Source organism: Henckelia pumila, chromosome 4 (genome assembly GCF_033568475.1).
Source record: "Henckelia pumila isolate YLH828 chromosome 4, ASM3356847v2, whole genome shotgun sequence".
Lineage (NCBI taxonomy): Eukaryota > Viridiplantae > Streptophyta > Magnoliopsida > Lamiales > Gesneriaceae > Henckelia > Henckelia pumila.
Window position 1 is genome coordinate 10,387,594 of NC_133123.1, and position 27,504 is coordinate 10,415,097.

Consider the following 27,504-nt stretch of genomic DNA (forward strand, 5'->3'; position numbering starts at 1 on the left):
CAAAACGGCAACCTCTCTCAAACAATGTGATGTACTCCACAACAGATCTGTCCCCCTGACGAAGACTCATGAACTCACGGATCATGCGGCTACGCACATCCTCAGTGAAATACTTGGCGAAGAACATACGTCTGAACTCAATCCAGTTCAGAGTAGGTAGGTTAACGCCCCTGACAGCGCCTTCCCACCATGAAGCTGCATCACCTCTCATCATGTACACTGCGCATCTGACCCTGTCTGTATCAGTGATCTCCATGTAATCGAAGATCGTCTCCAAGGATCGAATCCAACGCTCTGCTATGAGCGGATCCGTAGTACCTGTGAACTCCTTGGGTCCCTTCTTCTGGAACCTTTCAGCCACGTCCTCATCATGAGAAAGCCTAGGACGTGCGGCTTGCTGCTGTAACAGAGCAGTGATCCCTGCCATCATGTTAGCATTGGCCTGCTCCAATGCTGTAAGTGGTGGTGGAGGTGGAGGTGGTGGAGGATTATCACGTCTGTTCATCGGTCTCGGAGGCATTCTGCACCACCCTAATTTTTCTTACGTAAATCGCCATGCATAACTAAGTATTTTTGTGACGCCCGGGGCTGAGGAAGCAGGGAGTGATCGCCGGTGCCAAGAGGTTGCACGGACAATGAGCGGCTCCTGGTAGGCTTCTAGGCGGAGGGAGACACGAATGAACCGATCCCGTGCCGGAATGAGAGGGAATTCTGAGACTGTGTAGGTATGGGACTACATAGTTGAGGAGGGTTTAAAAGATTTCATATGTACTGCTCATATCAAGAAGGTGTATCTTCTTTTCGGGAGCTCATCACATAAAAACTCCAAAGTTAAGCGTGCTTGTCTTGGGGAAATTATAGGATGGGTGACCCCCTGGGAAGTTTCTCAGGGTGCGTGTGAGTGAGGACAAAAGCACGCTGAAAAGACCCGTCTTGATACAGTGGGTCGTTACAAATGGTATCAAAGCCGACCTCTCTTAGTACGGTATGGTTCGGGGACGAACCAAGCGGAAGCTGGTGGGCATGTGACGCCCGGGGCTGAGGAAGCAGGGAGTGATCGCCGGTGCCAAGAGGTTGCACGGACAATGAGCGGCTCCTGGTAGGCTTCTAGGCGGAGGGAGACATGAATGAACCGATCCCGTGCCGGAATGAGAGGGAATTCTGAGACTGTGTAGGTATGGGACTACATAGTTGAGGAGGGTTTAAAAGATTTCATATGTACTGCTCATATCAAGAAGGTGCATCTTCTTTTCGGGAGCTCATCACATAAAAACTCCAAAGTTAAGCATGCTTGTCTTGGGGAAATTATAGGATGGGTGACCCCCTGGGAAGTTTCTCAGGGTGCGTGTGAGTGAGGACAAAAGCACGCTGAAAAGACCCGTCTTGATACAGTGGGTCGTTACAAATTTTTTTTAAAAAAAAAAAAAAATTTTGCTAACATAAACTCTTAGGTCTTACACATGCTACTACTAAAGCATATTAAAAATAATTAAAACTTACAGACCGTTGGCGTGGATTTTTGAGCTCGCACAGCAGTGATGACCCCTCCAAGGACCGTGCTCTGATACCAAATGAAACGACTCGACTCTTTTGAAATAAACATGTGCGGAAATTTTTTTTTTTTTTATACTACTGAATATCTACTGAGTAAGAGAAATGCACATATATGCCCATACATATATGCACATCAATAAAATGGCTTTAAGGAAAATACTAGCTCAATTAACATGCATCATTAAATAAACTAATTAAATAAATACTAACCTAATTAAATGATCAACATGAAACCTAAACTAACCGTCTGAGTCATGCACTGTAATAATTAAATAAAACAATCGTATACAGACCACTGAACAATAATAAACAAATATCATGTTTAAAATATTCCATGACTAACTTAATTAAATGCAACACCTGAAATAAACTAGTTAAATGAATATTAATGCCAACCACCGAACCTAATAATATAATAAACAGAATAGACAATGAAATAAAATGTATAAAATATTCATGATAAAATAAATAAAACATCTACGATCATAGCACGACTCAGACACGGCCACGGGGGTCACTGCCTGTCTCCTCATACGTCCTCGACTCCAGTGGGAACTACTATGTCCTCTACGCTCTCACCTGCACCATATAAGTGTAGTGAGCCTAGGGGCCCAACATGCTAAATAACAAGGTTTTGAAAATACTTAAAACATTTCATACATAATACATAACATATACATGAATGAGCATGCTTCAAATTATGAATCTTACAACATACTTAAATCTGATCTTACATACAATCACACATAATACATACTTAAATCTTGTTGAGCATTTAATTTTCTAATATAGCATGGTTGTATCCGTAGTGTAACCTTAAAACTGACATACATGACGACTGATCAGCCCTTAAAACCATCGTACGAGGCTGGTGACGAATCACCCTTAAACTGGCAGTAAACTGCCCTTAAACTTGGGGACTTGCTCCCCCTTAAACTGTCACACTACTTCAACTTCCAACATACAATATTTATTTTGCTCAATCTTAAATCATGGCATAAAAATTAATTTTCATGAATGCATGTACTTAATAAACTGTGTGTCCTTCATATATATTTAATTAAATTTCTTACTAACATATAATACTAAAATACTTTCATGCATAAAAATAAATTAAATATATATTCAGGACACATGCACTTTCTCATGGTTGCACTGGACTGCTGGCACTAACACTCAAGCTCATTTACTATTTTCTCAGTCCACTAACTGTTTGACCAAGCCCAACAACAATTAGACCAAGCCCATTAACATTGGACCAAGCCCATTAACACTGGACCAAGCCCAACAACCTTACTTTGGCCCATTAAGGCCATATCCCGGCCCAATGGGCCCCCAAGCCCATAAAATTATTGGACTCAATTAATTAAATTTAATTAAGCCCAATAACATTAAATTCCCCCAAAATAATTTAATGGAGCCCAATTAAATTTTTTTGGGATTTAATTAGGCCCATTAACCACTCCAACTTAAATAATATCTAAAAATAAAAATACTCGAGCCCGGCCCACCTAGCCCGGACCCGGACCTACCTGACCCGACCCACTACTCACCAGACCCGACCCAGGCCCTGACCCAACCCGGAACCCACTCCAAAACCCCCAACCCGACGCCCTTCGTTTTGCAGCCCTGTGGCCGTGAGCAGCAGCCATTCCATGGCTGCTGCCGGCCAACTCCGGCCACCCTTGGCCGGAGCACCGCCACCCAGACGTCACCCACGTCTGGGTGGTTCGAACAATGCACCTAGCCCAACCCCATGCATCCTAACCACTGAACACGAAGCAGCCTTCCATGAACCCTAATCTGTGCAGAAAAACGGGCAGCCATGGTTCAGTTCGAACCAGACCAATCCTAGCCCATTCCAGCCCATGTCTGACCCTACCACTCGACCCTAGGGACCCCAAGGGACCCCTCTAACCATGGACCAGCAGCCCACCTAGCCATGGACATGAAAAACGTGAGTCATGATGCAAACCTTCAAGAACAAGATGCATAGATAGGAAACTGTGATGTTTTTTTTTTTGAACTTTCTTGATATGAAACAAAGCACTCACACACACACATGATATTACACTAATATGGATCGAAAAAGTGAGAAAGAATCATGCCTTTCACCGTAGATATGGATTTAACACGTGTAGGACGGACTTCGGGACGACGGGACGACTTTGGCTTGTTTGGGACCTTGAAAACCGATCTACTATGGAGTTTTAGGGCTGAAGATCAACTGGAGAAGATGATGAATAGTTGGGGTGGCGGCTGGGAGCTTGGAGGCGTGGGGTTTGGGTAGTTTAGGGTTGTAATTTAGGATTTATAATGTGTAATATAATTAAAACAATTAATGAATGTTATATATATAAAATATACAACTTAAAAACCCCTAATTAAATATACATAAGATAATTTAGCTCAAAATCCCGAAAATACAATTTAGGGAATTTTTAAAGATACATAAAAGTCATTATTTTGGCTTAATTTGGATAAAAACGGGTCCTATAATTAAATAAAATTAAATACTAAATATTTTGGGGAAATATAACTCAAAATAATATTTTTGGGCTCATAAAAGACTCATAAAATAATTTAGGTAGAAAGTTGTCATCTCGTCCGTCCACGGTCCCGTCTACGCGCTAAAATAATCAAACTTTCATAAATCACTTAAAATTACTATTTATGGGTTAAACACTTAAAATTAAATTTAAAACATGCACAAATAATTCACATAATTTATTTAATCCATAAATCTAAAATATAAATAAATAATTTCCCTAATTATGCGTGCGAATTTACGTATTTTAAATACCGGGTGTTACAATATATCCTCTAGAAATCACACATGGAATAATCGAAGCCTAGCAAATAACATATTTATTTTAAAACATTCCAAGAATTAACTACAGATAAGAGAAGACTCATAAATTTATGTGGTTCGGCTCTTTTACAAGCCTACATCTACGGCCACGGGAACACCTTTTATTGATCACATAAAGATTACATACAACCATTGTATCGAGACTCGCAATTATACAATCAAGTTTTGTTTCACTTGATCTCACTTCTCTCGAATGTGTTGTAGTATTATTATTATTATTTATTTTATTTTTTTTTGTTGTAGTTATTATTTTCTTTTGGAGAAATTTTTCTGGAGACAATCGAAGATGAAATTTAAGAATATTTCATGGCTTCGATCCTTTAGATATATTCACCACTTCTGATAACTACAACGATAAGCAGCTTCTTGTATGTGATCCCCAAGAAGTCAACTTTGAGAATCACCCAAAAAAATAAAATAATAATTTTTATTCCAATTATAAATTATAATATATGTATTACATAATATATTTTTAACAAAAATTCTTCATTCAAATAAAGACATATATATACCAATTTTTCGTAATACAATTAATTAAAAACAATAGTTTTGTTATGAAAAATATTACTTCGAACATAAAAATAAGACTTTAATTGCATCGAATAATTTCACTCAAAACGTGTATTACAATTTTTTCAATCAACCATATATTACAAATTTTTCCTTCATAACTAACAAAAAACAATGTTTTTTGGAGTGGAAAACTACTTCAAATGTTCAGAATAATATATTTTATCAAATCGAATCGAAGAAGAAATCTATCTGACAAATAGATTTTAAGAGACAAAAAAATCGGTTCACATTATGTAATTGATTCAAGGGCTAATTGGAAATCCGTCCTTGAGATCAAGTATTAATTAAGAATCAGTTCCTGTGTTAGGAATTTTTGTTTGAACTCTCTGATCTCACTTTTTTTTCATGGATAAAAATCGGTACAAAAATTTAAATATACGGTACTAATATATAATATTTGAGTACTCATAGTTTCAGATCTAGTACAAAAATCAAGATTTTGAGTATAACATTTGAATTACTTTATTACTACCAAAACTTATTGTACATATATGTTTATGTACAAAAATATTTATATTAAAATATTTGTTCATCATTTTTTTGACATATATTAGTATTTTAAAAATCACAAAAATTAACAATTTTTTTGTATTAATTTAAGAAATTTAAGTACAAAAACATTTAATTTACGTATTAATTTATATATTGTTGGCATTAATTATCTCAAATTGAGTACAAAATCATGATTTATATTTTTAGTTTTAGAGAGATGAAATATAACACAAAATGTTTTATACCAAAAAAACAAGTTTTTGTATCAGATTTGAAATAATTAATACTCAAATTTCATATGTTTGTACCATATTTTCAATTGTTTATACTTATTTTTTACTTTGAAAATTATTTGTGGGCCCAGGGAATAGAAACAAACTTTTAATGGATCAGGGAGTGCAGAAAAAGAAAAAACATGACAGAGACTGAATTATAATAAAACATGTGATGGGGAGATTTTTTAACAATTAACCGTTGATTCAATTTTGTATGTGTATTTTGGGAAATTGGTTTAGAATTTTTTTTATATATGTTTTTAGTTATAATCTATGAATAACTTATTAGTCAAAAACAAACTGAATAAGCCAAATTTATGGAATATTCTAAACCAGTTTTCTTCTTCTTTTTCTTATTTATTTTTTTAAAGGAATCCGTAGTTATCTTTGGCGTACGTCAGTAAATTCAAACTAACACAATAACCTACAAACCAACCAGACTAACCAAGACAAACTGACAAACCTTATGCCAAATTTGCTGGAACAATGTGTTAACAGAAGGAATCGATCGAAATCTAGTCCACCAACTCAATACCTCATAAGCGAACTCAGTTATCTTGATTCGATTATTTGACCATAAGTTATATAATTTGCAAACCAAGTTTATAATTATAATTTTTAATTTACCGTTACTTGGAACTAGGGGTGTAAATAAATCGAATCGAACCAAATAATAGTTAAAAATTAAGGTTCGAGTTTGGCTCGAATTAAGTATATTTGAGTTCGAACTCGATTCAAAGCTCAAAATTTCAAATATGTTGGCTCGATCTTGGCTCAAAATGAATTTCGAGTTCGGCTTGAAATATTCGAACCTATTTGTGAATTATCCGAACTATTGCTCGGATATTAAGGTTCGAAATCTTCGTTCAAAAGATCGAAATGTCCAAAAATGTATATATATTTATTATATTAATAAAATATTAAGACTCGCGAATTATTTACGAATTATTGAACAAAATAATCTCGGCTCGATCTCAGATCAAAAAAAATTCGAACATATTCGAGTTCGACTCAAGTTTAATAAATTAAACTACAAACCAAATATTTGTCGAGTTGGTTCGAAACACTCGCACTTGCTTGATTTGTTTACAACCCTGACTGGAACACTAAGGAGAAGAATACTCTATATTATTTTGACACCAAATAATATATATTATTTAAAAACAATGTGAAACCTCAGAAGTTGACTGTTTGATCTTCGAAATGGTTTTGTTCATGCCGCTGACGTGTAACCTGTTAAAATTAATAGATAGGTCATTGATTTTAACCAATCAAAATTTATCACACCACTCACACCGGCGGCATGAACAAATTTAAAAAACACCCCATTCAATGAATTCATTTTTATTTTTATTTTTTTGGGCGCAGACAACACATCCCATAATTGATTATAATATTAATATATACCAAAGAAACAAAAAGAGTCGAAATTGTTTAGGCCACACTGCCTTTTTTTGTTCTTTTCACTAGAAGTGGGTTATATTTTTGCTTATTGCTTCAACAAGATTTTGCCTGTTGCGATCATCTTTTTGTTGTTGTGGGTTCTCTGATTGCGGCGTATATAAGGTAATTAACCGGGAAGTTTGGATCTTTCTACTTGCAGGATTTATATTTTTCATTTACTATTCTATTAGTCTAAAGTTTCACTCTGTTCTTCTTGGATGTGTGTGCTTCATGTCTTGGAATTCTTGGGTGATTTTGTCTGTCATTTGCGGGAGACACGCGATTGAAGTATGGTGTTTTTGAGGTTCCTTCAAACAGGAGCTGGAAAGTGGTGGATCCGTTGACTGATTTACGTTTGACTAGAAATTGGAGGCAATGAGTTTTGTGATCTTATTCTGACAGTTTCTTTACTTGTTTGCTTCCTCGATTTACTTGATTTTTTTTACAGAGTTGAATTATTTAAACCAATTCTTCGATTTGATTGGGAAGAATCAAGGTTTGCTAATAATGGTAGGTGGACAAATTATAGCTTCTCGGTGAAAAAGAAATGACTTCTTGCCGCTGCACTTGTTTCTTTTGATTTTTATGATCAAATAGGCCTTATCGAATATCGATAGCCAACATTGGTTGCGTATAACATTCAGTGGTTCTCTCTCTGCGTCAGTACTATGCACACAATGGAATTGCTTCTTGAAGATTTGTATAGTTGTTAATTTTTTGTGAATGAATTGAGGACCAGTGTAATAATTCATGACACATACGGGTATCAAAATGATTGCTGATGTTGCTTATATTCCCTCAAGGATACTCTATTCCCTTTTCCCTCGTATTTTTCACAGTTGTCTCTTTCTATCTCATTGGGTGATTGTTGGCGTTCCATGGAGACACTTTCCTCTTACGTCGCCTTCTAGTGGATTTTCTAATCGAGGTTTTCAGCAAAGCATGGGCTGTTTCAGCTGTTGCAAGGAAGATGACATGCATAGAGCTACTGATGATGGGCCATGCATGACAACCCATTCGGCAGGCGAGTGTTCTTTCCGGTCAGTTTTCGACGTTTTATGAAGTAGTTGCCACATTTACTTTTTATATGTTGGATGAATGGGAATTGAAAAATTAACTTATCTTTATGATGCATGAGTACTCCTTGCATCCATACACCTTGTCAAATAGTTTCAAATACAGATACTTGATGATACATATCAAATACTTGCATTAGATTCTACTGAAGTATCTATCAATTAAAACGAAAAGGGAAACCGAGATTGCTGCTCGTGTAAAGACAAGATAATGTGTCTTAATGGTAATAATTAATAATTTTAAAAAAAGGTTCATTGTTTTTTGTTAAATAACAGTAAGAAATTCTTAAGAAAACTAAAATATAAAAATAATAATCTAGATACTGTATTTGAATTCATAGATGGCATGATATTAAAAACTACAAATCTCGTTTTTTATTATATTACTGGTGTAAACCTAGGTGACGATAATGTTTTAATGAATTTAGACAATTAACTCTTCATTGCGAAATAATATGGCTAATTGGTTGTATTTAATAATGTTGTATTTTCTATGCTTGCATTTTTATCTTGTTTGCAACTCGTGGTTTCGGAATTTTTTTATTGTGCTCGATAATGTCGATTGTTAATATACTCCCACATTCATATGGTCTTGTATCCATGTCATCGTATCTGTCTCAGTGCAACAAAGCATGTTATTTAATAGCTGATTAAATTTAGTGATTTGCTGGTCTGTGACTCTGTTGATTCATCATTTATCTTTTGCTTCATTGAATAAATATCCAAGAAAAGAAACATAACACCTTCGATATATACTAATTAGTATGAGATCTGTGTAATATTGTTCTTATTGTTGTTTGGATATACCTAAATTCATGAATGTCATATGGAGGTCAAACATTCTTGCAGCGTATTGTTTTCTGTTGGTGGACCCTGCTCTATCATATGCTGGCTTCTTAGTTTATAAATTGTGCGGTGTGCCAGCAAGTATAGGAAGAATGCATTATCTCACTCATAGCTTGGCATTGCTTCCTACAGAATCATAGAGATAATATTTGTGTTTTCTTTTATTTGAATTGTTAATGCAGGACGGGCGTAGAAGGAGCACAGCCAGGTCCAGTTTTGTCGTGGGCCCAGAGGGTTAAAATTGCTGTTGGAGCTGCAAAAGGACTGGAATACTTGCACGAGAAGGCACAGCCTCACATAATTCATCGCGATATAAAGTCCAGCAATGTGTTACTGTTTGATGATGATGTTGCTAAGATTGCCGATTTTGATTTATCAATTTGAGGCCCTGACATGGCGGCTCAGCTTCATTCCACTCTTATCCTTGGGACTTTTGGTTATCACGCCCCTGAGTACGTTGTTTGTCGAGTTTTTACTAGAGTCAAACATATAATCTAGTTCTTATGCAGACTGACTAGCCCTTTTCAAAATGTATTCCAATCTTTGGACATAATTTGGAATGACGTGCATTTGGACAGACAAACTTGATTTGTAAAACGTGCCTCGTCTTTTTTTCAAACATTTAATAGTACTTGGCTGGGCCTTTTTCTCTTAAAAAGCATTTAAAAACCAAATTAAAAGCCCAAAAAATGTGGCTTTAGGATTTGTGTTCACCTTCTCTTTATAAAGTAAGTAATATAATTTTTCACGGTGGTATCCAAACATCGCTTGTAAGTTTTTGTAGGAAAAAGCACTTAGAAATATTGTCTTATAAAGAGTTTTTAAATCGCTGGTCTAATTTTTAATATGTTGGCCTTGTTTTATTTTTGTGGAAGATATGCAATGACTGGGCAACTAAGCTCAAAAAGCGATGTTTATAGCTTCGGTGTGGTCCTTCTTGAACTTTTGACTGGGCGTAAGCCAGACGATCATATACCACCTAGGACGCAGCAGGGTCTTGCGACATGGGTATGCCACGCCATTTTCTTGGTGATTATTTTCCGAATGTGACTGGTTTTACTTGTTCCCAAGTATATTCTTTACTACAATTGATTGGCTTGTAAATTAATTTGAATTAGGCCACACCAAAACTTCGCGAGGACAAGTTGTAGTGTGTTGATGCAAGACTGAATGAAGAGTACCCTCCAAAGGCAGTTGCAAAGGTATGTTGGCACTTGTTTTCCTATTTTAGAGCGTCATGAATTCGATCACTGGCGTACGACTGTTAAAATAACAGAAATATACTGAAAGAGCAAGAATGCAACTCCTAACACAACTTTATGTTGTTTTGCCGTGAAGATATATATCCATGACATAGTTCCTGCCGATATGATTAAAACCCTTGTAGTTAGTGTCCGTTTAGATATAATATTTTCCCCTCTTTATACAGGTGAAAATATCTTGATAATCTTAAGAAATCTTTCCTATAGCCAAGTCATAATTAATTTACAATGTACTTGATATTTAACTAGTACTATATAGCCGTATCATGTTTGATTTGGTTAAATGTTGAATACTCAACCTGGACCTCCTGCCGAAACACCTAGCTTGTGAAATGCATCGAATCTGTCGTAATTAATCATACCCGAATTTATCTCTTTGCAAGTTGTGAGTTCAATTCACTATATTGCATATACCCTGGGTAGGCAAGAGGAGCTTGTGTCTGTAAAATGTTATGGTAATGTGATCTATGAATGAACAAGAGTGGCAGGAGTACAGAGCGAGGAGTTTAGGAAATTCGGCACTCAGTTTTGTGTGTAAATTATAGAAGTTTGGTTGAACCGCTGGCGGGTATTGTTGGATAGCAAGACTCTGCATAACGCTGTTGTAAGCATGCCGAATGCGGTTAGAGCTGCTTGCTCGGTGGTAATCCATGCCTCGTCTCTAACTTCGTTTCATCTGTAAACACACAAAAACGCGCGCGCGCACACATATATACACATGTACGTGTGTGTGTTGCATGTATGTATTGTGAATTGCCTATGAGGTCGAGTTATGTCTTAGAGGCTAAAATCCATTATGAAAGAGCTAAAAGTTTAAAACTACTTGTATTGTTATGGCTTGAGCCTTACCACCGACAGTTTTTTGTGGCATGTGTTTCTTGTGCTAAATTTCTACGAAATTAGAATGCTCAATATCTGTAAAAAAATCAAGAATAATGCTAGATCGATGTACACCTTGGTGTACATCTTGGTTTACACCCTTCCTTATTAATTATAAAATTTTCCTTGATCAACTAGATATTTATTTCTTATCATGGGTATTTTGCAATTAATGAGAAAAATTAGGAAAATTTTAAGTAAGGGTGTAAACCAAGGTGTACATCTAGGCTACGTTTACTTTGAATGATGAGATTGGACAATGATAGATTAAAGTATGATTATTAATATAATTTGATATGATAGAGAGTGGTTATGGATAAATAATAATATGTTTAGTTGGATGGATTAATTTTGGGATTGAAATTATAATTAAGAACAAATTACGATTTCACCCTTTAGCTATCATAATAATCATATGTTCGGTAAAGAAGGAAAGAAGGTGGAAGATAAAAAGGAATGGCATAATTGATTTTTTTTCATTCTCTCACTCCATAATATTTATAATCCCATTAAAAATTTAGGACTAAAAATCATCTCTCAATCCTATCATTAACGGGCCTAAAAATTTATACCATTTTTCAATTTTGCAAGTAAACATAGGATTAGTTGGTATTATCTATGTTATCGTTCATTTATCAAGGCAAGTAAACGCAGCCTAACATCTAGCATTTTTCAAAAATCATTGAGTATAAAGAATATATAGAATGTATTTCTTTCTTTCTTTCCTTTTTCCCCATTTTATACCACTTCAAATCTTCAAATATTTTTCAAGCGAGATTGAAAAGAAATGTATCAATATTTTATTTACTTTCGAAATAATTTTGTATGAATCCATACGTCTTTTTTTTAGATAATTTGATGTAAAATGGAGGTGGTATACCGTATCGAAAATTATGGTACAAGAAAATGTAGATCGATATTTCACATTGAATTTTTAGGTATGTTAAATTTTTAGTAAGTATAACTGGTTACTAGTGTACCGATTATGTTGAAATTTTGGGGTACTATATATTGTTTTATATCGAAAAAACCGTATGTATTTTTAAAATTTCTAAATTTATTACTATATCGAAAAGTACTTGGTATACGCATAATTTCGATAATTTCAATATTTTTTTTGGCATGATACACGATACCGAACATTTGGTTTTTTCTCTAAAAAGTTTATATATATTCCAAAAAAGAGAAAATAATCTGTTATGGCAATCATTGGGATTGCGAGATGTGTACTTTCTCTAATACAAAAGTTTCGATGACTTGAATGGAATCTTGATAGCCATTTTCGTTGGAAAATTCAGCTGATTATAGGGGGAAAAAAACCACAATATCCTCCTTAAAAAATCCATAGCGTATCACCTCAACATATACATTCAATTATTTTGTGGTTTGGTTAGCCGATGATTTATAAAAAAAAACCTCGAATTCAGAATGAAATCTCAAATTCGAGTCCTCGTCGTAACAAACTCTTCCTAAACAAATATATAATAATTTACGTTTTTATCCGATTTATCCATTAGCATGTTGTGCCCTAAAATTTCGAAAACTTTCCATAAAAATTTTGATGTAAATATTGGACCCCTAATAAATGTATCGTCAATTCGTCAACGTCATGTTCAAACGGGCAACTCTCAATCAAATAACACTTTGAATTGGTAATTATTAGTTTACTAATTGCATGATAATTTTCGACGAGGACAACGACACAAGGCATAATAATACTCTTCGTGAAATGCATCTTTCAAAAGGACCAGTTTTGTGACAGGTATTTATCGGTGAAATGGGTCGAGTCGATCCATATGTAGAAGGAAAAATAATATTTTTGATATAAAAAATATTATTTTTCATAGGGAATCGAATAGGAGATCCACATGAGAGTTGTGTTTTCGAAATCTAATGTTAAAATCATGTTGAATGACATATATCATTGATTTTAATTCAGATCGATGTTTGATGTTTCATGTCATGATATTAATCTCGGTATAACTTATCTTATTCAATCTTACGTTTTTCTCGACATATTATTTATTCAAGTATTAATTATTTATTTTAATCAATCAAATCATTAATTATTTATCTTACATCAATCAAATCATTGAATTTAAATTATTATATTACCTCTTATAAATAATATATTTATATTTAATTTATTATTAAAATAACAAAATGATAATTTATAATTTTTATATAAAATTTAATCAATCAAATCAAAAACTATATTTATCATCATTTTTTATTACATTACATTATATATCTATATATTATTTATCCTATCATTCAAACCAAACGAATAAATATTGGAGAACGTTTGGAGCAATGGTTCTACTTGTCACTATCAGAGAGGTCATTTTTCCATTTTTGGAGAACAAATAAATTTTTTTTAATTTACTACTTTTGATAAGAAATAAAAACTGATGACGATAACATAGTAACTAGTAAGTAATATTATATTAGTATATTTGTTTTAAAAAAATAACATAATCTGTATGACTTAAAATGACAAAAATGATAACGATCGTATCATATTAATATATATTTAACATATGAAATATATATAACTATAGTTAGGAAAAGAACTATAAAAAAAAGGAACTTACATCGACGAATAAAAATAAGTGAGATATTAATAATTATTAATTAATTACTAAAATATGATAATCCTGATAGATATGGATATACAATTTGTAATAAAAATTTTAAAAGTAAATGTGAATAACTAAAGTGTTTTCCCACGTTGAGTTTTGAGTAAATATGAACCAAAACTATTTTAGTTAGTAAAATAAATAGCATCGGAACCAATAATTGCCCATTGAGTCTCTAATTTGTTTAAAGGATTTGAGTTCACTGCTAGCTCCAACATTTTTTTTTTTTTTTTAATAAACTGGTGTCTTAAATATATGTCACGTATTCAATTACTAATAGTTTCAAAGTGGCGTAGTGATATCGAGAAACTAGCATCGATAAATTAGATCTCATTTGTACGGACACTATCTCAAGTAACATCTCAATGTATAAATTTTTCAATGCATGTGTGGTCAGGAGCGGCTCCATTAAGGGGCAAGAGGGGGCAAATGCCCGCCCCCCTTAATATTTTTTTTATATATAAAATTACTAAAATACACATACATTTAAAATAAAAATTATAATTTATGGACATAAATTAAGAACCAACACGGAAACACAAGAGAGAAGCCAAAAAAATTTAGATAATTTTTATTGTTTAATGTGTGCAAAGTGACCCAAAAATTCGTGACTTAATAATATTTAAAAAAATTGAAGTCTGAGCACTAAATTTTTAAATCTAAACACAAATGGTTTTAAGTTTTTAAAACTTAAAAACAAATTGTTGAAGCAAGACTAGTTAGCTTACAAGCTTGTGAGTTTGAATTTGATTTTACCAGTCGCAACAACTGCAGTGAATAGAAAAGCTTTTGCTGTGAAAATTATTACGAATATTAATTACTTATAATGAAAAAAAAAATATTTTGTAGTTTGTAGAAAGAAGTTGTTGTTAGAAAATGTCAAATCATAGGGTAAATTGTAGCGTGTGGTCTATTATTTTTTAGAGAACCACACATATATTGATAAAATTTCACTCTTAAATGCATTATTAGGACAATACATGTACAAGTAAGGTGAAATTTTTCCAGATATCCGTTCTTGTATTATAAAGAGAGCTGATATCATGTGTTCGATTGATATTAAGTTGCAAGTTGGTGTAATGATTCATTACGGATATGACGATCTATTGATCCAAACATTACGTTCCAGACTGTTAGAAGGAATCTGAGTTGTAGGTTTGTACCGAAATAAATTGATAGTCAGTTCATTAAAAAACGTAAACATTATTTTGGTACACGAACTATTGATAAATTGTCAAATTAATACATGAACTATTGAAAAATTTTAATTGGATTATGATCAAACTCAAAAAATAATTTTGGCCTTTAATTAAATTGCTTTTAAGTTCGATATTGTTATTAAATTCAATTAAATACATATTGCGTCTTTTAAATTATTTTATTGATTAAAATTGTAAAAATAAATACATACTATACTATAATTTTTTTAAAAAAAAGTGTTGTATATCATTCATCCGAAAAAATTTCAATATGAATCTGTATAACATAAATGAAAAATGCACACACACACACACACATATCATTGGAAAAAATTCGACATCTTGAGCACCAACAGAACATCACGTGGATCTTACTTATTATCTTGATTTGTACGATTAAGATGCCAAACATTTTTGTACTTGATTTAAACATTTCAGCTTGAGCACTAACACAACATCACATGGATCTTACTTATTATCTCGATTTATATGATTAAGATGCCAACCATTTTTGTACTTGATTTAGACATTTCTAACATATTACATGATTTTAAATTATACTTTTAATTAAAATTTAAATATTAAAAAATTATATATTTTATAATATTTCTATAAATATAATAAATTATATTTTAACTATGTTTATTCTGATTTATGATGAATTATAATTTTATTAATATAAATGATAATATTATAAAATAAATAAAATAAAAATATTATTTCAATATTGTTTTAATATATATTATTTTTGAATATATAATTTATGAATTGTTATATACACACGTATGTTTGTATAGTTAATATCTATAATAATTTTATATCATATGTACGATATTTTTATTATAATATAAAATTTAAATAAATATACATCTATGCTTATAACTGTAACCAATAATGTTAGGGGTGCAATAATTGTCACTGTTTGATAGAGCGATCGAACCATGACGTTTGGACTGAAGTGCAATTTAAAAGGTTTGAGATGCACCATTACCACCAACTACAAATTTTGATAAAGCGTCAAACGTTCGGTCTTACAATTGGTATCAGAACCAAGGTCATGAGTTCGATTCCCATTGATTGCAAGAAATGAAATTATTGAGAGAAAGATTGTTGGGTCAATAATTGTCTTTGCTTGGTAAAGCGATCGAACCATGCCGTTTGGAAAAAATTGAGTTGCACCATGACTATCAGCTATAACTTTTGGTAAAAAACAAACGCTCGGTCTTACACATAAAATAGTCTTGAAACAAAAATATGTATCTATTTGAATCAACAATAATGTTGGACTTAAAAAAAAATTAAATAAATGGTAAAATTGATTTTATAACTTAATCATGTATCAATTAAATAATTTTTAATAATTCATGTATTAATTTGATATTTTATCAATAATTCTTATAACAAAATGAATTTACTCTTATTTTATAATATTATCATTTATATTAATAAAATTATATATTTATAAATATTTTTAATATATATTGTTTTTTGAATATATAATTTATGAGTTGTTATATATTATGTTTGCCGGTATTAATTAGTATTTTTATATAATGAGTAAAATATTTTTATTATAATATAAAAGTTAAATAAATATAAATCTATGCTTTAAATATTTTGAAACATAAAATATGTATCTATTTGAATCTAACAATAAGGTTAGACTTAAAAATAATTTTAGTTAAAAGTAAAATTGATTTTATAACTTAATTATATATCAATCCAATCATTTTCAATATTTCACATATTAATTTGATAATTTATAATAGTTTATCTATCAAAATATAATCGTTAATCTATTTTTATTTCAAAATCATTTTCAAAGAAACAAAAAGGAAAACAAGCTCCCAATGGCACCATAGTGAGTTAGGTTTACTATGAAAAATAATTGAAAGTAGGAAGAAATGAAAATTAAGGATGAAATTAATGAATTGATACTAGGAAAACGAAAATATAATAGGCGATTTAATCTAAAATTAGTAGGAGTTTTTTAATGTATGAATAGGATGAAGGCTAGAAAGCACGCTAACCCGGTGTGATTGATTACTCCACATTTATTGCTCTGCTGCCGATTGCTGCCTCACCCACTGCCTCTGCCACTGCAAACTTTTGTCAAATCTAAACTCCGAATCCAATCTTTTTTGCCCTTTTTTAAGTTTTAACCCTCCCTTCTTCTGATTCACGGTTCTACACGGTATACATCAATCCATACCATCTGGTGGATGAGTGGCCCGGACATTTTTACCGTTTCTTGATTTCGGGGTGATGTTTGCTTATCGATATAGGAGGTAAAACGCGGAACCCACCTCCCCTTTTCTTCGGATTTGCATGGTTTGGTTCAAGATTTCAACTTTGCAATTTCTTTGTTTTTGTAGTGTGCGTGGCTGCGTGCCTTTGTTCAGTTGTTTTCCTCGATTTGATTCACGCGATTTGGTTTCTAGTTCTTTTTCCTTTATTGTCGTGTGCAAAATGTATTGCTAAGGTTTGTGGGCTGATGTATGAGGGTAAGAGCTTTTGGGGATAAAATGCTGAGGTTGAGAAACGGGAAACTAGTTACTTTCTGCTTATGCCTAATTCGTCACCATTCATTCAGTTTAATTTATGCCACAGTGATGCAACTCGAGACTGCTGATTGTCTTAAATCTTTGTCATTCATTCTTGAATATTAATTCTTTTGGTATGTTCAGAATCTCAGGCAACTGAAGCGTTGCAAGATAATATGGAATTCATAAATTATTCCTGAAATTGTGCATCAAGATATTGTGTACACTTTATTTCTCAATCATGACACTACATGTTAATTTTTTAATCTCCTTCGTTGGTCTTTCTCAGCTTACTCCCTGGGGCTGCTGTTTCTTTCCTTTGAATCTGGACAAGTTTGAGGCAGTGGGGCAATTTAAGGATTGGGATCTGTTTCAATTGGACAGGATCAGATGCAAATCTGTGATACTGTGAAGATTGCCCATGATTGTGGAATCACCACTGCCTGATCTTTCTTCTGATATCCTCATTTCTGGTTCAGCATGTTAGAGATCACCTGTTTTTATTCCTAAGTGGAGCTTGACCCTTCTGAGGACCCAGTGCTGCAGAAAACCACAGTTAAAATGATAAATAGATCATTAATCTTAACATATTTCTACCTTCTAATCTACATTACACTTTCATCTGGAGTTATTTTATATAACAAGGTATTAGATTTTGACTATCATTTCTGACACCCAGCTCTTTTCCCTTGTGTAAAACATGTGCAATGTTCCGTTTCTATGATCGACACCCACAGAGCCTCAGTATACAATTTTTGAGTCAAAATGGCTTCTACTCTCATGTTGATCATGGATTTTAATTTCATAATTTGTTAATACTTTCACAAGTTTTGTCTTTCTCAGCTTACTTTTTAGTTATTTGTCATGCCCCGTTTTCGTTTCATAATTTGTTAATGCTTTCTCCTGGTTGCTATTGATGTGCACCGACATTTACTTTTGCAGTGGGTTCTTTCTCCGAAATACTTTAACTTTCCATTTCCAATAACACTTACTATGATACATATGGGATTCTCCGGTGCAGTGGCTTTTTTCCTTATTCGTGTCTTCAAGGTACATCAACCTTCTGCGTTTTAACCATAAAATTTTCTCTTATCATTTGGTGTCACCAAATCAGGCTGTGTCATGAGAAGAGCGTGCATATGGATATCTTACCCATATTTATTTAAAACCTACAAGGCAAATCCGCATCAAATGTAACATTTATTTTTGCTTGTGCAGTTGTGCACTATTACATATGTTGTTTAATAGTATGCAAGTTCATATCGGATATTATATTATTAGCATAACTTTCTTCATACTCCTGCATTTTAGAATATTACTCATTAGAGTGGACTCACTTTGATAATGCATATGCTTCTGTTTGAACCTTGAGCTTAGGATCAGGGTGTGTGGTTACCTAAGTTATCTTGTGCCTTTAATGGTTATCATTTTACTTATCAATTGCAAATGCTTGAACATGTTTCACCGTGAGAAAAATGAAAAAGCGGATGCCAGTGCAAAGGAAACCAAAGTAGGAAAGTTTGATTTGATATGCATGCACACACGCGTCTTTATATATGTATCCACATTTATCATGGTTATGGCTTTACTGCATCGGACATGATTATATTGGACAAAACATTTTCAATTTTTAAAATATGTTCCTTCAAAGGTGTCCAGTTGGCTAGTGCTGTGGAGTAATTCTTTGTCCCAGTCTAACAACTCATCACAAAATGCTGGAAACTCCTCTGAATATCAAATTTTGGATGATTATATTTATTTTTTTCTTACTTATATGATCTTCACCGAATTTCGTGCAGGTCGTTTCTCCAGTTAAAATGACTTTCCGCATGTATGAGGGTTATTCCACTTAATATTTATTACGATTTTTTTCTATATTAATCTTCTGAGTTCTGTTCCTATAAATATTTCTTTCTGTCTTCTTATTCTCCCTTCTTGAGTTGCAGATATGCATCCTGTGTGATCCCAATTAGTGCCTTCTTCGCTTCAAGTCTTTGGTACGTACTTAACAGTGACAATATTGAATTCTAAACCAATTGAACATCCAAAACTTTGAAGTGAGGACATTTGAACCTCATAAATGAAGGAATAATTTTTGAGAACAGAATAGAGAATCTGAGAGATTGGACCACCAAACATTAGGAATAAAGAAATGCATTAGTTATCGAAGTGCATGGGACTAATGCTTACCATGATGGTCCATGAACAATGAAAGATTTTTGTTTCCTTTTGTAAATTGTCAGCTATGGATGAGTAAATGTTGTATAAAGTCCTGGTGAACTTTTGTCATTGAACATAATGCTCTGATTCCTATGATTCTCAGCTCAACTTCGTCAGCTTTGGAATTTTATTAATTGGTTTGTTAGGATTTTTACTTCTTCGTTACCCTGTATCATTGAGTTGGGATGCTTGTCCATGCTTTTTAGCTCAGTCAAAATATCACACATCACAAAATTATTTACACCGATGCAATCCCAGAGAGTGCTAAATTTCTAGACAGTACAGAGGCTGATAGAATCAACTATTCCTGGAAACTATAGCACTAAAGACTACTGCTCCTACTTTCCACAGGTTTGGTAACACCGCTTACTTGCATATATCAGTGGCTTTCATTCAGATGCTCAAGGCCCTTAGTAAGCAAAACAAACAACCTATGGATGATTTGATATCATGATTAATGTTTTTCGAGTCTAAGTAAAAGTGTTTCCTTGCAGTGCCTGTGGCAACGTTTACTGTGGCTGTTTTGTGTGGTACCGACAAACTAAGATGGGATGTGTTTTTGAACATGGTTTTGGTCAGTGTTGGAGTTGTCGTCTCCTCGTATGGGGAAATTCATTTTAACGTGATTGGCACAGTTTATCAGGTTACGGGAATATTTGCGGAAGCTCTGAGACTGGTCTTGACTCAAGTCCTTCTACAGAAGAAGGGCTTGACTCTAAACCCCATAACAAGCTTATACTACATCGCGCCATGCAGTTTTGTATTTTTGTTTGTCCCTTGGTACTTTCTGGAGCAACCTGGGATGGAAGTATCGCAAATCCAGTTTAATATGTGGATCTTCTTTTCCAATGCTGTTTGCGCTCTACTGTTGAACTTCTCAATTTTCTTAGTGATTGGCAGAACTGGTGCAGTGACGGTTCGGGTTGCCGGTGTTCTCAAGGACTGGATACTTATTGCCCTTTCAACACTGATTTTCCCAGAATCAACAATCACTGGTCTGAACATTATTGGCTACGGGATTGGTAAGTGTGTCTCAGCGTCTGCGTTAACTGAACACTAATTTTGGCCTCTCATTCCAACCAATAAAATTTTCATGCAGCGCTTTGTGGGGTAGTCTTGTACAACTATCTGAAGGTCAAGGAGTCTTCTCAAAACATTCCCGAAAGGATTACAAAGGTAAAACATTGAATCCGAAAACACGATACTTTAATGCTTTATCAACTGTATGTTATCTTAGGTCCCCTGTTCGGTTCAGGATTGGGTGTTCGAGAAGAAGTCATCCGATGTATACAGAACAGATGGTAGCAGTATTGGTGATGATGATAACGAGGTTGTAACAGACGAAGAGGCGCCCCTGGTTCCTCCCAGTTCATCGTCCAGGCTGTCTCATATTGGAAGAACTCAGATGCAGCAAAGTAGTCGTAATGTATGAACCACTACCACTCCATTTTTTTTACCATACGTCAAAATACATGCTTTTTATAGTCTTTTTCTATTATTTTGATTGTAAATTCCTTGCGCATTGAGGTTTTAACTGGTAGCCATTTGTTAATGCACATCCATTGCATGTGCCAGAGTCATCAGTCGACTCTATAACTTTTAAGGTGACAAATTTATTCTAGGCCTTGTTAATACTTGATCTATATTAGAGGAAATTGACAATTAGCAACCTGAAAATGACACAAAGAAAGGGAAAGAATCGAGCATAAAAAAACAAGATTGTCATGTTCATTTGTTCCTGTCACTCAACATCTCGTCAATTATACATGAAGAATAACAACAATCAAGGGGAACCGAATAAAGAACAAAGGACAGATTAACAAGCCACTCATGCTATACATATGTATGGAATAAATTATCGTACAAATATGCACATCTCAAGTAGGGAATTTGAAGAAAATTACGACACAAGGCACAAATATCGGCGTTAAATGAGGGAAACTCGTGAAAACTTTGATGGTATAGTGACCCTTCGATGACAAATTTACCAAAAATGCTGGGCCGGCTTTACATACAATAGTCTCCTTGCTGTGGGAGCCGGAGGCGCCAATCCAGGAATATCCCTTATGCTTTTGTTGTTGGGATTCACTATCTACAAAATACACAACTCTCATGCAATCAATACCCGTGGAGAGTATATAAAGTAGAACTAAAACAAATGTGATACACGTTGAAAAACGAAAGTACACGAGAACTTCTCAAAAAAAAAAAACGAAAGTATACGATATGTAAGGCCATACGTGAAGGATAGAAATTACATGGTAATTCAAGTATCATTCATAGTCTCGTTAGCTGAGGGGTGCTTAATGCATGGCTGCCTTGAGCCTTAAAGATGTGTCAAGGTGCATATGTAACTAAAAGAAAAAAAGCCTTGACATTTAAAATTTTATAAGGGAGGAGCCGTATGAGATGAAAATCTCACGTACGGTTCTGGAACGGAGATTCTTTTAATTGAATGTCGACCGTAACGGATGTCAGCTTGATTAAAAATGGCCGCGTGACACGGGTAGCATAAATGGAGACCTACTTGTATTGATGGTGAAAAAATGAATATCATGTTCATGTCAAATTTAAAATGAAAAGATTAAAATACCTTCACGACGATTATGGCAATAACCCCACATACAATCAGAAAAAGAAATAGCATGATGCATTTATCAGTTGCCACCTGGAAAACAAGTGAACTTGATATTAATAAAGTCAATAAAAATGAAAAATCTAATGAAGTACGCACGTGAGAAAAACTAAAACTAGACCACCATCTTTTAAAAAAATCCAATCAGCATATCAAAGTAATTTCAATTTTCTTAGATTTGCCAGAAAGTTTTGCACATATAGCAGCTACCCATAGACTCTCATGTGGACACAGGCCGACAGGCAGCTTCATTTTGTATAAAATTTTCCAAAGTGTTACCATATAACGTCGTATAAAAGTAACATGGTCAAAGACTCAAAGAAAAAAAGGGTTGATGATTCCAGCTATTGTACCTGCCTACCAATCTCCTTAACAAGCTGGGATGCCTTTTTGATAGAGAACTGGATGGTGTCCAGTTCATTGACAATGCGGCCCATTTGCTCAGTCTGCAAATATTCAACAAGATAGATATGATTTGGCAATGAAATAAGCGAGGACAATAAAATAGAGAAAGCACAAAACTTCACTCACTTGGCCCTTCAAAGTAGTAGCAGTTTGTGTTCCCACTTCGATTGTTTGATGAACAACCTAAATAATCATAGAGTTTAGAAAACTTTCAACCCATATTTAAGAATTCTCCATGTACTTTCATCTACCTGTTTGGAGCGTTCAATGGCTTGGTCAGTTTCATCCATTCTCTGTGTGCCAGCATCGATAAGCTCCTGATTTGACATTTCTATATTAATTCATGAAAATGGAAGGTGAGATATCAGCAAGACACAAGGTGATTGAAAACTTTTTTTTTTTGCATACTATCATATGCAGATTACAGTTCAATAGCATCACATTCATATCAAATCAAGTAATCACCACAGCGTATTATATTAAGTAGAATGGCACTTTTAGCTGCCTCTCTGATTTCAGTAATAAGAGTACCAATTCAGGTTCAACGTTGAATCGAGAAGCAAAGGAAGACCAGAGACTAAGTGTTACTACCGTTCTCATTTACAAAGCATCAACTAAAGTTAAGATGAAGTATCTCAAGGACAGGACACATAATATTTTAGGAAGAAGTGGTTAGATTCAACAAAAAATGAGCATGAAGTAAATAATAACGACAGCCAAACAATGGATTTAAAATTTCAAAGAGCCCAAATGAGAGCACAGGGAGGTATTGTCATGGGGCAAAAAAAAAGGAAAATAAGCAGGGCGGTAAGGTAAACTAGATTATAGCAAGCCGACAGAGGCTATGGATTTAAAAGCTTGCCATATGGAATCGACAAGTTATAAAATTGTGCGACACGAGATCAAAGCTAATCAAGATTTTGAACTTAAAAAGTTTTCTGAAGATAACAATATCACTAAAGAGAGGAATAAGATATCCCAATATTGCAGCGCTTTGTAGCCGAGTTAACAAGAGTTTTTTTTTAAAAAAAAGAAAAACAAAGATGAATTTATATTAACAGTTCGTGTCTGTACATAAGTAAATCTATCTACAATAGTATAGCAGGCGCCATTCACCCCTTTTTCCTCATTGAAGGTAATTGCAAGAGTGCAATCCAATTAATTAATAAGAAAGACAGGGTACGGACCAGATGTCACTTGAACATTCTCATCAGCTGTCGGCTCAATTCCACCAGCTCCCATATCGAAGAGTTCGACCCTCTTATTTCCAAGAGAGCTCATGTACCTGCACCACCATTGCAAGATAGACATGGTAAAGAAGAAAATGCAAAGAAAGACGATATGGACAGGAGAACTGATCATTCACATCAAAGATTACATCTATGTTTCCAGAATTTCACAAGCAATCTTTCACAAGCAAGCTAGTTACAAATACTATTTCCTACTTTGAAGAATTTGTCTACGTTGAAGTTGCACGTGAAGAAAAACAAATGCAATGTAATTGGGAAACATCACTTTTCCTCGATTATCCCCTCCTTGGGAAACATATGTAGGAGTATTCATGCTCTAAAACTTTCAAGTATTAAAAAATGGCCAGGGATGCGATCAAATCTAGAACATCTCATGATTTGACCGATTGTTAAAGAGAAGAAACTTCCCAAAAAAAATAGTATCTGAAATTATTAAAACTGCACGGAAAAGCATTGTGCTTATGTGGCATGGGTTTGATTTAAATCATGCTTAAAGGTCATGGAGGACAAGAACCAGCTTTCTGTCGGGAAATATAAACACCAAAAGGAAATAATCAATTCAAAATTAGATTAATGCAGGATGAGGTTCAATTTATCATCAGGCTACATATGTTTTTCACCTAAAATTACAATAATCCCACCTTATGATGATAAGATATAAGCAGCCTGAGTCCTGACAGAACTAGGAATTAACATAACATTTTGCATCAAAGCAACAAGTTATAAGCCAGACCCAAATATCAAATACAAAAAATCTGCAGATTCAAACTCGCATCTGTTTTCAACAATTAATTAAAATGACAGCATTTTGATCACCAATCGACTGTAATCAACGAGTTACTAAATAAAACAGAAACAACGCGCTTACGTTTTCCTCAGGGCTACATATGAATTCAACTCTTTGATCTGAAATAAAAAATAAAAAAGGAAATAAAATGAAAAACTTCACAAGAGTAAGAAAACAAAAACTGCATCAGTATGAGGTGTTCTGGGTATCAGGATGCTGCGAAAAGTCTAAAACAATTATCTAAACATGATGAATTCAAGACATAAGACCCATGACAAAAATCAAAAGTATAATGCATCAGAACATTAAGACCACATAAACCACTTAGAACTTTTAGAAGACCAATTTATAATCATTTTTTGCAACAGCGGCTTTGCATTCCACCATTCAAAATTGATCATTATCCGCTGTGAGTATAATAAAATAATAGAACGCCATGATGATCATTAATGTAACATCCAGCAGTATGGTGCCCACTCACATAACCTCTATCATATACTGCTGCCTAAGCATGAGCAAAAATAACAAGAAACTAATATAACTTCTTCTTTTTGGCTTGCAAGAAGTATTAAAATTGCCTCAGTATTTAAGAGTGCTTTTCTGTATAATATGTTGTAGAAGATAAGAAATATATTACTTGAAAATGTAAACTATGCCATGACTAAAAAAATCAACATGTCAATACAGGAGTAATCTTGAGAACCTTCAAATCTAAAGGAATTCAAGTTTCTGATATACTTACCATGGATTGCTTCTCATCATTTAGCTGCTTAGTAATCTCTGGAGGATTTTTGCTTTCCTCATCTTTAATTTCACGGTCAAGTTCTTTAATCAATCTAATCATTTAACACGAGATCAAAGTTGAACAAAGGGTTTACAAGGCATAATGCATACAAGATTGACAGAAATAAACCCTACAACTCCCATTAACAGCCACAGTTCAAAAATGAGCCAAAAGTGAGGATGAATCAGACAAGTGTTCCAACGAAAATTTCATACACGTAATAGGTGTAACTCCCTCAATACAAAAGTGGACAACACTATAAAGAAGCCAAAGTAGAGAAATAAAAGGTAAAATTACCTTTTGCACTCCCTCATCTTCCCAGTGAGATCCTCTAGCTGTTTACTTTGTCTGTTGGAATCTTTAATTTTATCCAGCTTTTGAAAGCCATTTCTGGTTTAGGAATGAGAGACAGTCAAGCTTAATGACAATAAGGTGGCACTGCTAAGACTAGCTTGCACTAGAACATAAAAAATTCTCTCCAGATGGGGAAAAAAAAAGTAAAAAAGTAAATGTCCATCCAGCCTCACAAACAGTGAGAACTCTTTCACAACTTATCATCGAAAACAAAATATCTAACCATAGGCCAACATCCAAACAATCGCCAATCATAAAAAACATGATATTACAAGTAAAAGAAGAAGACCATCAAAAATCGACTTGAATAAGCTCCTCATTATGCAATTGGCCAAATAGGTAACAACTATCAACCATTGAGAAGCTTCACTACGAGTAGGAGATACAATTCAGCCATATATGGCCGTAGGCATTGCTAACACCAACAAAACACAGCCATCTAATAATGCAGTCCCAAAAAGGATGAGGAGCAGAAGCACAAAGAGGACTTGATGAGTTCAATCGATATCAGATAATCCCTTTCAAAAGCAACGGATAACGTCAAAGGACAACATAAACAGAAAAACAGATCTTCCAAGTTATTTTTTTTTTAAAAAAAACATAAATAAATAAAGTTGAGCAACCATCCAAATATGCCTTAAATTAAAAAAAACAAAACAAAACAAAGGCAAATGTCAAAAGAAATGCACGTAACAAAGCTGCAGATAAAAAGCATGAAGATGAAACATTACGCAAGGGCACGCATGGTATCGCGAATTTCCCCATGAATCTGCTCCATCTGAGGGCTCATCTGCAACTCCATGTTGGCCATATTTCTGCCTCCCTCTCTCAATATTTCTCCAGTATAATTCGTACACGAAGAAATTCGTCACCGGCAAATGACGGCAACAATTCCCCCAAAAAAACTGCAACCTCTCAGACCATCTGCTTCACCCAGATTATAAAATGCAAATAATTGCAATAGAGAAGCCAGGATACAGGTCTGGGATGCAGAATTTGAAAACCTAAACAGAAATCGTAGGTAAAATGATGCTAAAAAAACTGAATTAGAAATGGTTTAGGGTTCTCCGATGGAGAGAGAGAGATGCAGGGAAAAAGTTGACAGATAAAAGTGGGTTGTCGTAGGCGTTGTAAGTCTGTACTGCATTAATGTATATATTAATATTTATATAATTTTAATATAAACTCATGCCCCTGTGATGTATATCACTCACTCTAATTCAAAGTTTTGAATTTTTTTTCTTATTTCATATATATATATATATATATATACGTTATCTTACTTTAATTAATACTAACGTTTCTTGCACGCGATGGTGCATATACAAAAAAAATTTTTATCTTGATTGACTTTCATGTTATTTCTAGAAATCAAATGATAAATTAGATATTCAAAATTTAAGAGTCATAACTATC

General features: G+C 33.8%; 2 protein-coding genes and 1 pseudogene across 2 annotated transcripts; 2 read left to right on the forward strand and 1 right to left on the reverse strand.

The window, feature by feature from the left end:
* Positions 1–7,218: 7,218 nt before the first annotated feature.
* LOC140864282 (pto-interacting protein 1-like) lies at positions 7,219–11,336 on the forward strand (annotated as a pseudogene).
* A 5,768-nt stretch (positions 11,337–17,104) lies between these two features.
* Positions 17,105–21,507, forward strand: LOC140862842 (probable sugar phosphate/phosphate translocator At1g48230). The gene is made up of 9 exons (XM_073265881.1): positions 17,105–17,398; positions 17,943–18,298; positions 18,596–18,703; positions 19,453–19,484; positions 19,600–19,650; positions 20,225–20,286; positions 20,368–20,895; positions 20,973–21,049; positions 21,129–21,507. Exons 2-9 carry the CDS (start codon positions 18,215–18,217, stop codon positions 21,303–21,305), a joined length of 1,119 nt encoding a protein of 372 aa, XP_073121982.1. The 5' UTR covers positions 17,105–17,398; positions 17,943–18,214; the 3' UTR covers positions 21,306–21,507.
* A 74-nt stretch (positions 21,508–21,581) lies between these two features.
* LOC140863149 (novel plant SNARE 13) lies at positions 21,582–27,212 on the reverse strand. The gene is made up of 10 exons (XM_073266340.1): positions 26,820–27,212; positions 26,032–26,124; positions 25,693–25,786; positions 25,032–25,069; positions 24,101–24,198; positions 23,165–23,244; positions 23,040–23,096; positions 22,862–22,954; positions 22,467–22,541; positions 21,582–21,965 (listed from the first exon to the last, which is right to left on the reverse strand). Exons 1-10 carry the CDS (start codon positions 26,897–26,899, stop codon positions 21,858–21,860), a joined length of 816 nt encoding a protein of 271 aa, XP_073122441.1. The 5' UTR covers positions 26,900–27,212; the 3' UTR covers positions 21,582–21,857.
* Between the last annotated feature and the right edge of the window lie 292 nt (positions 27,213–27,504).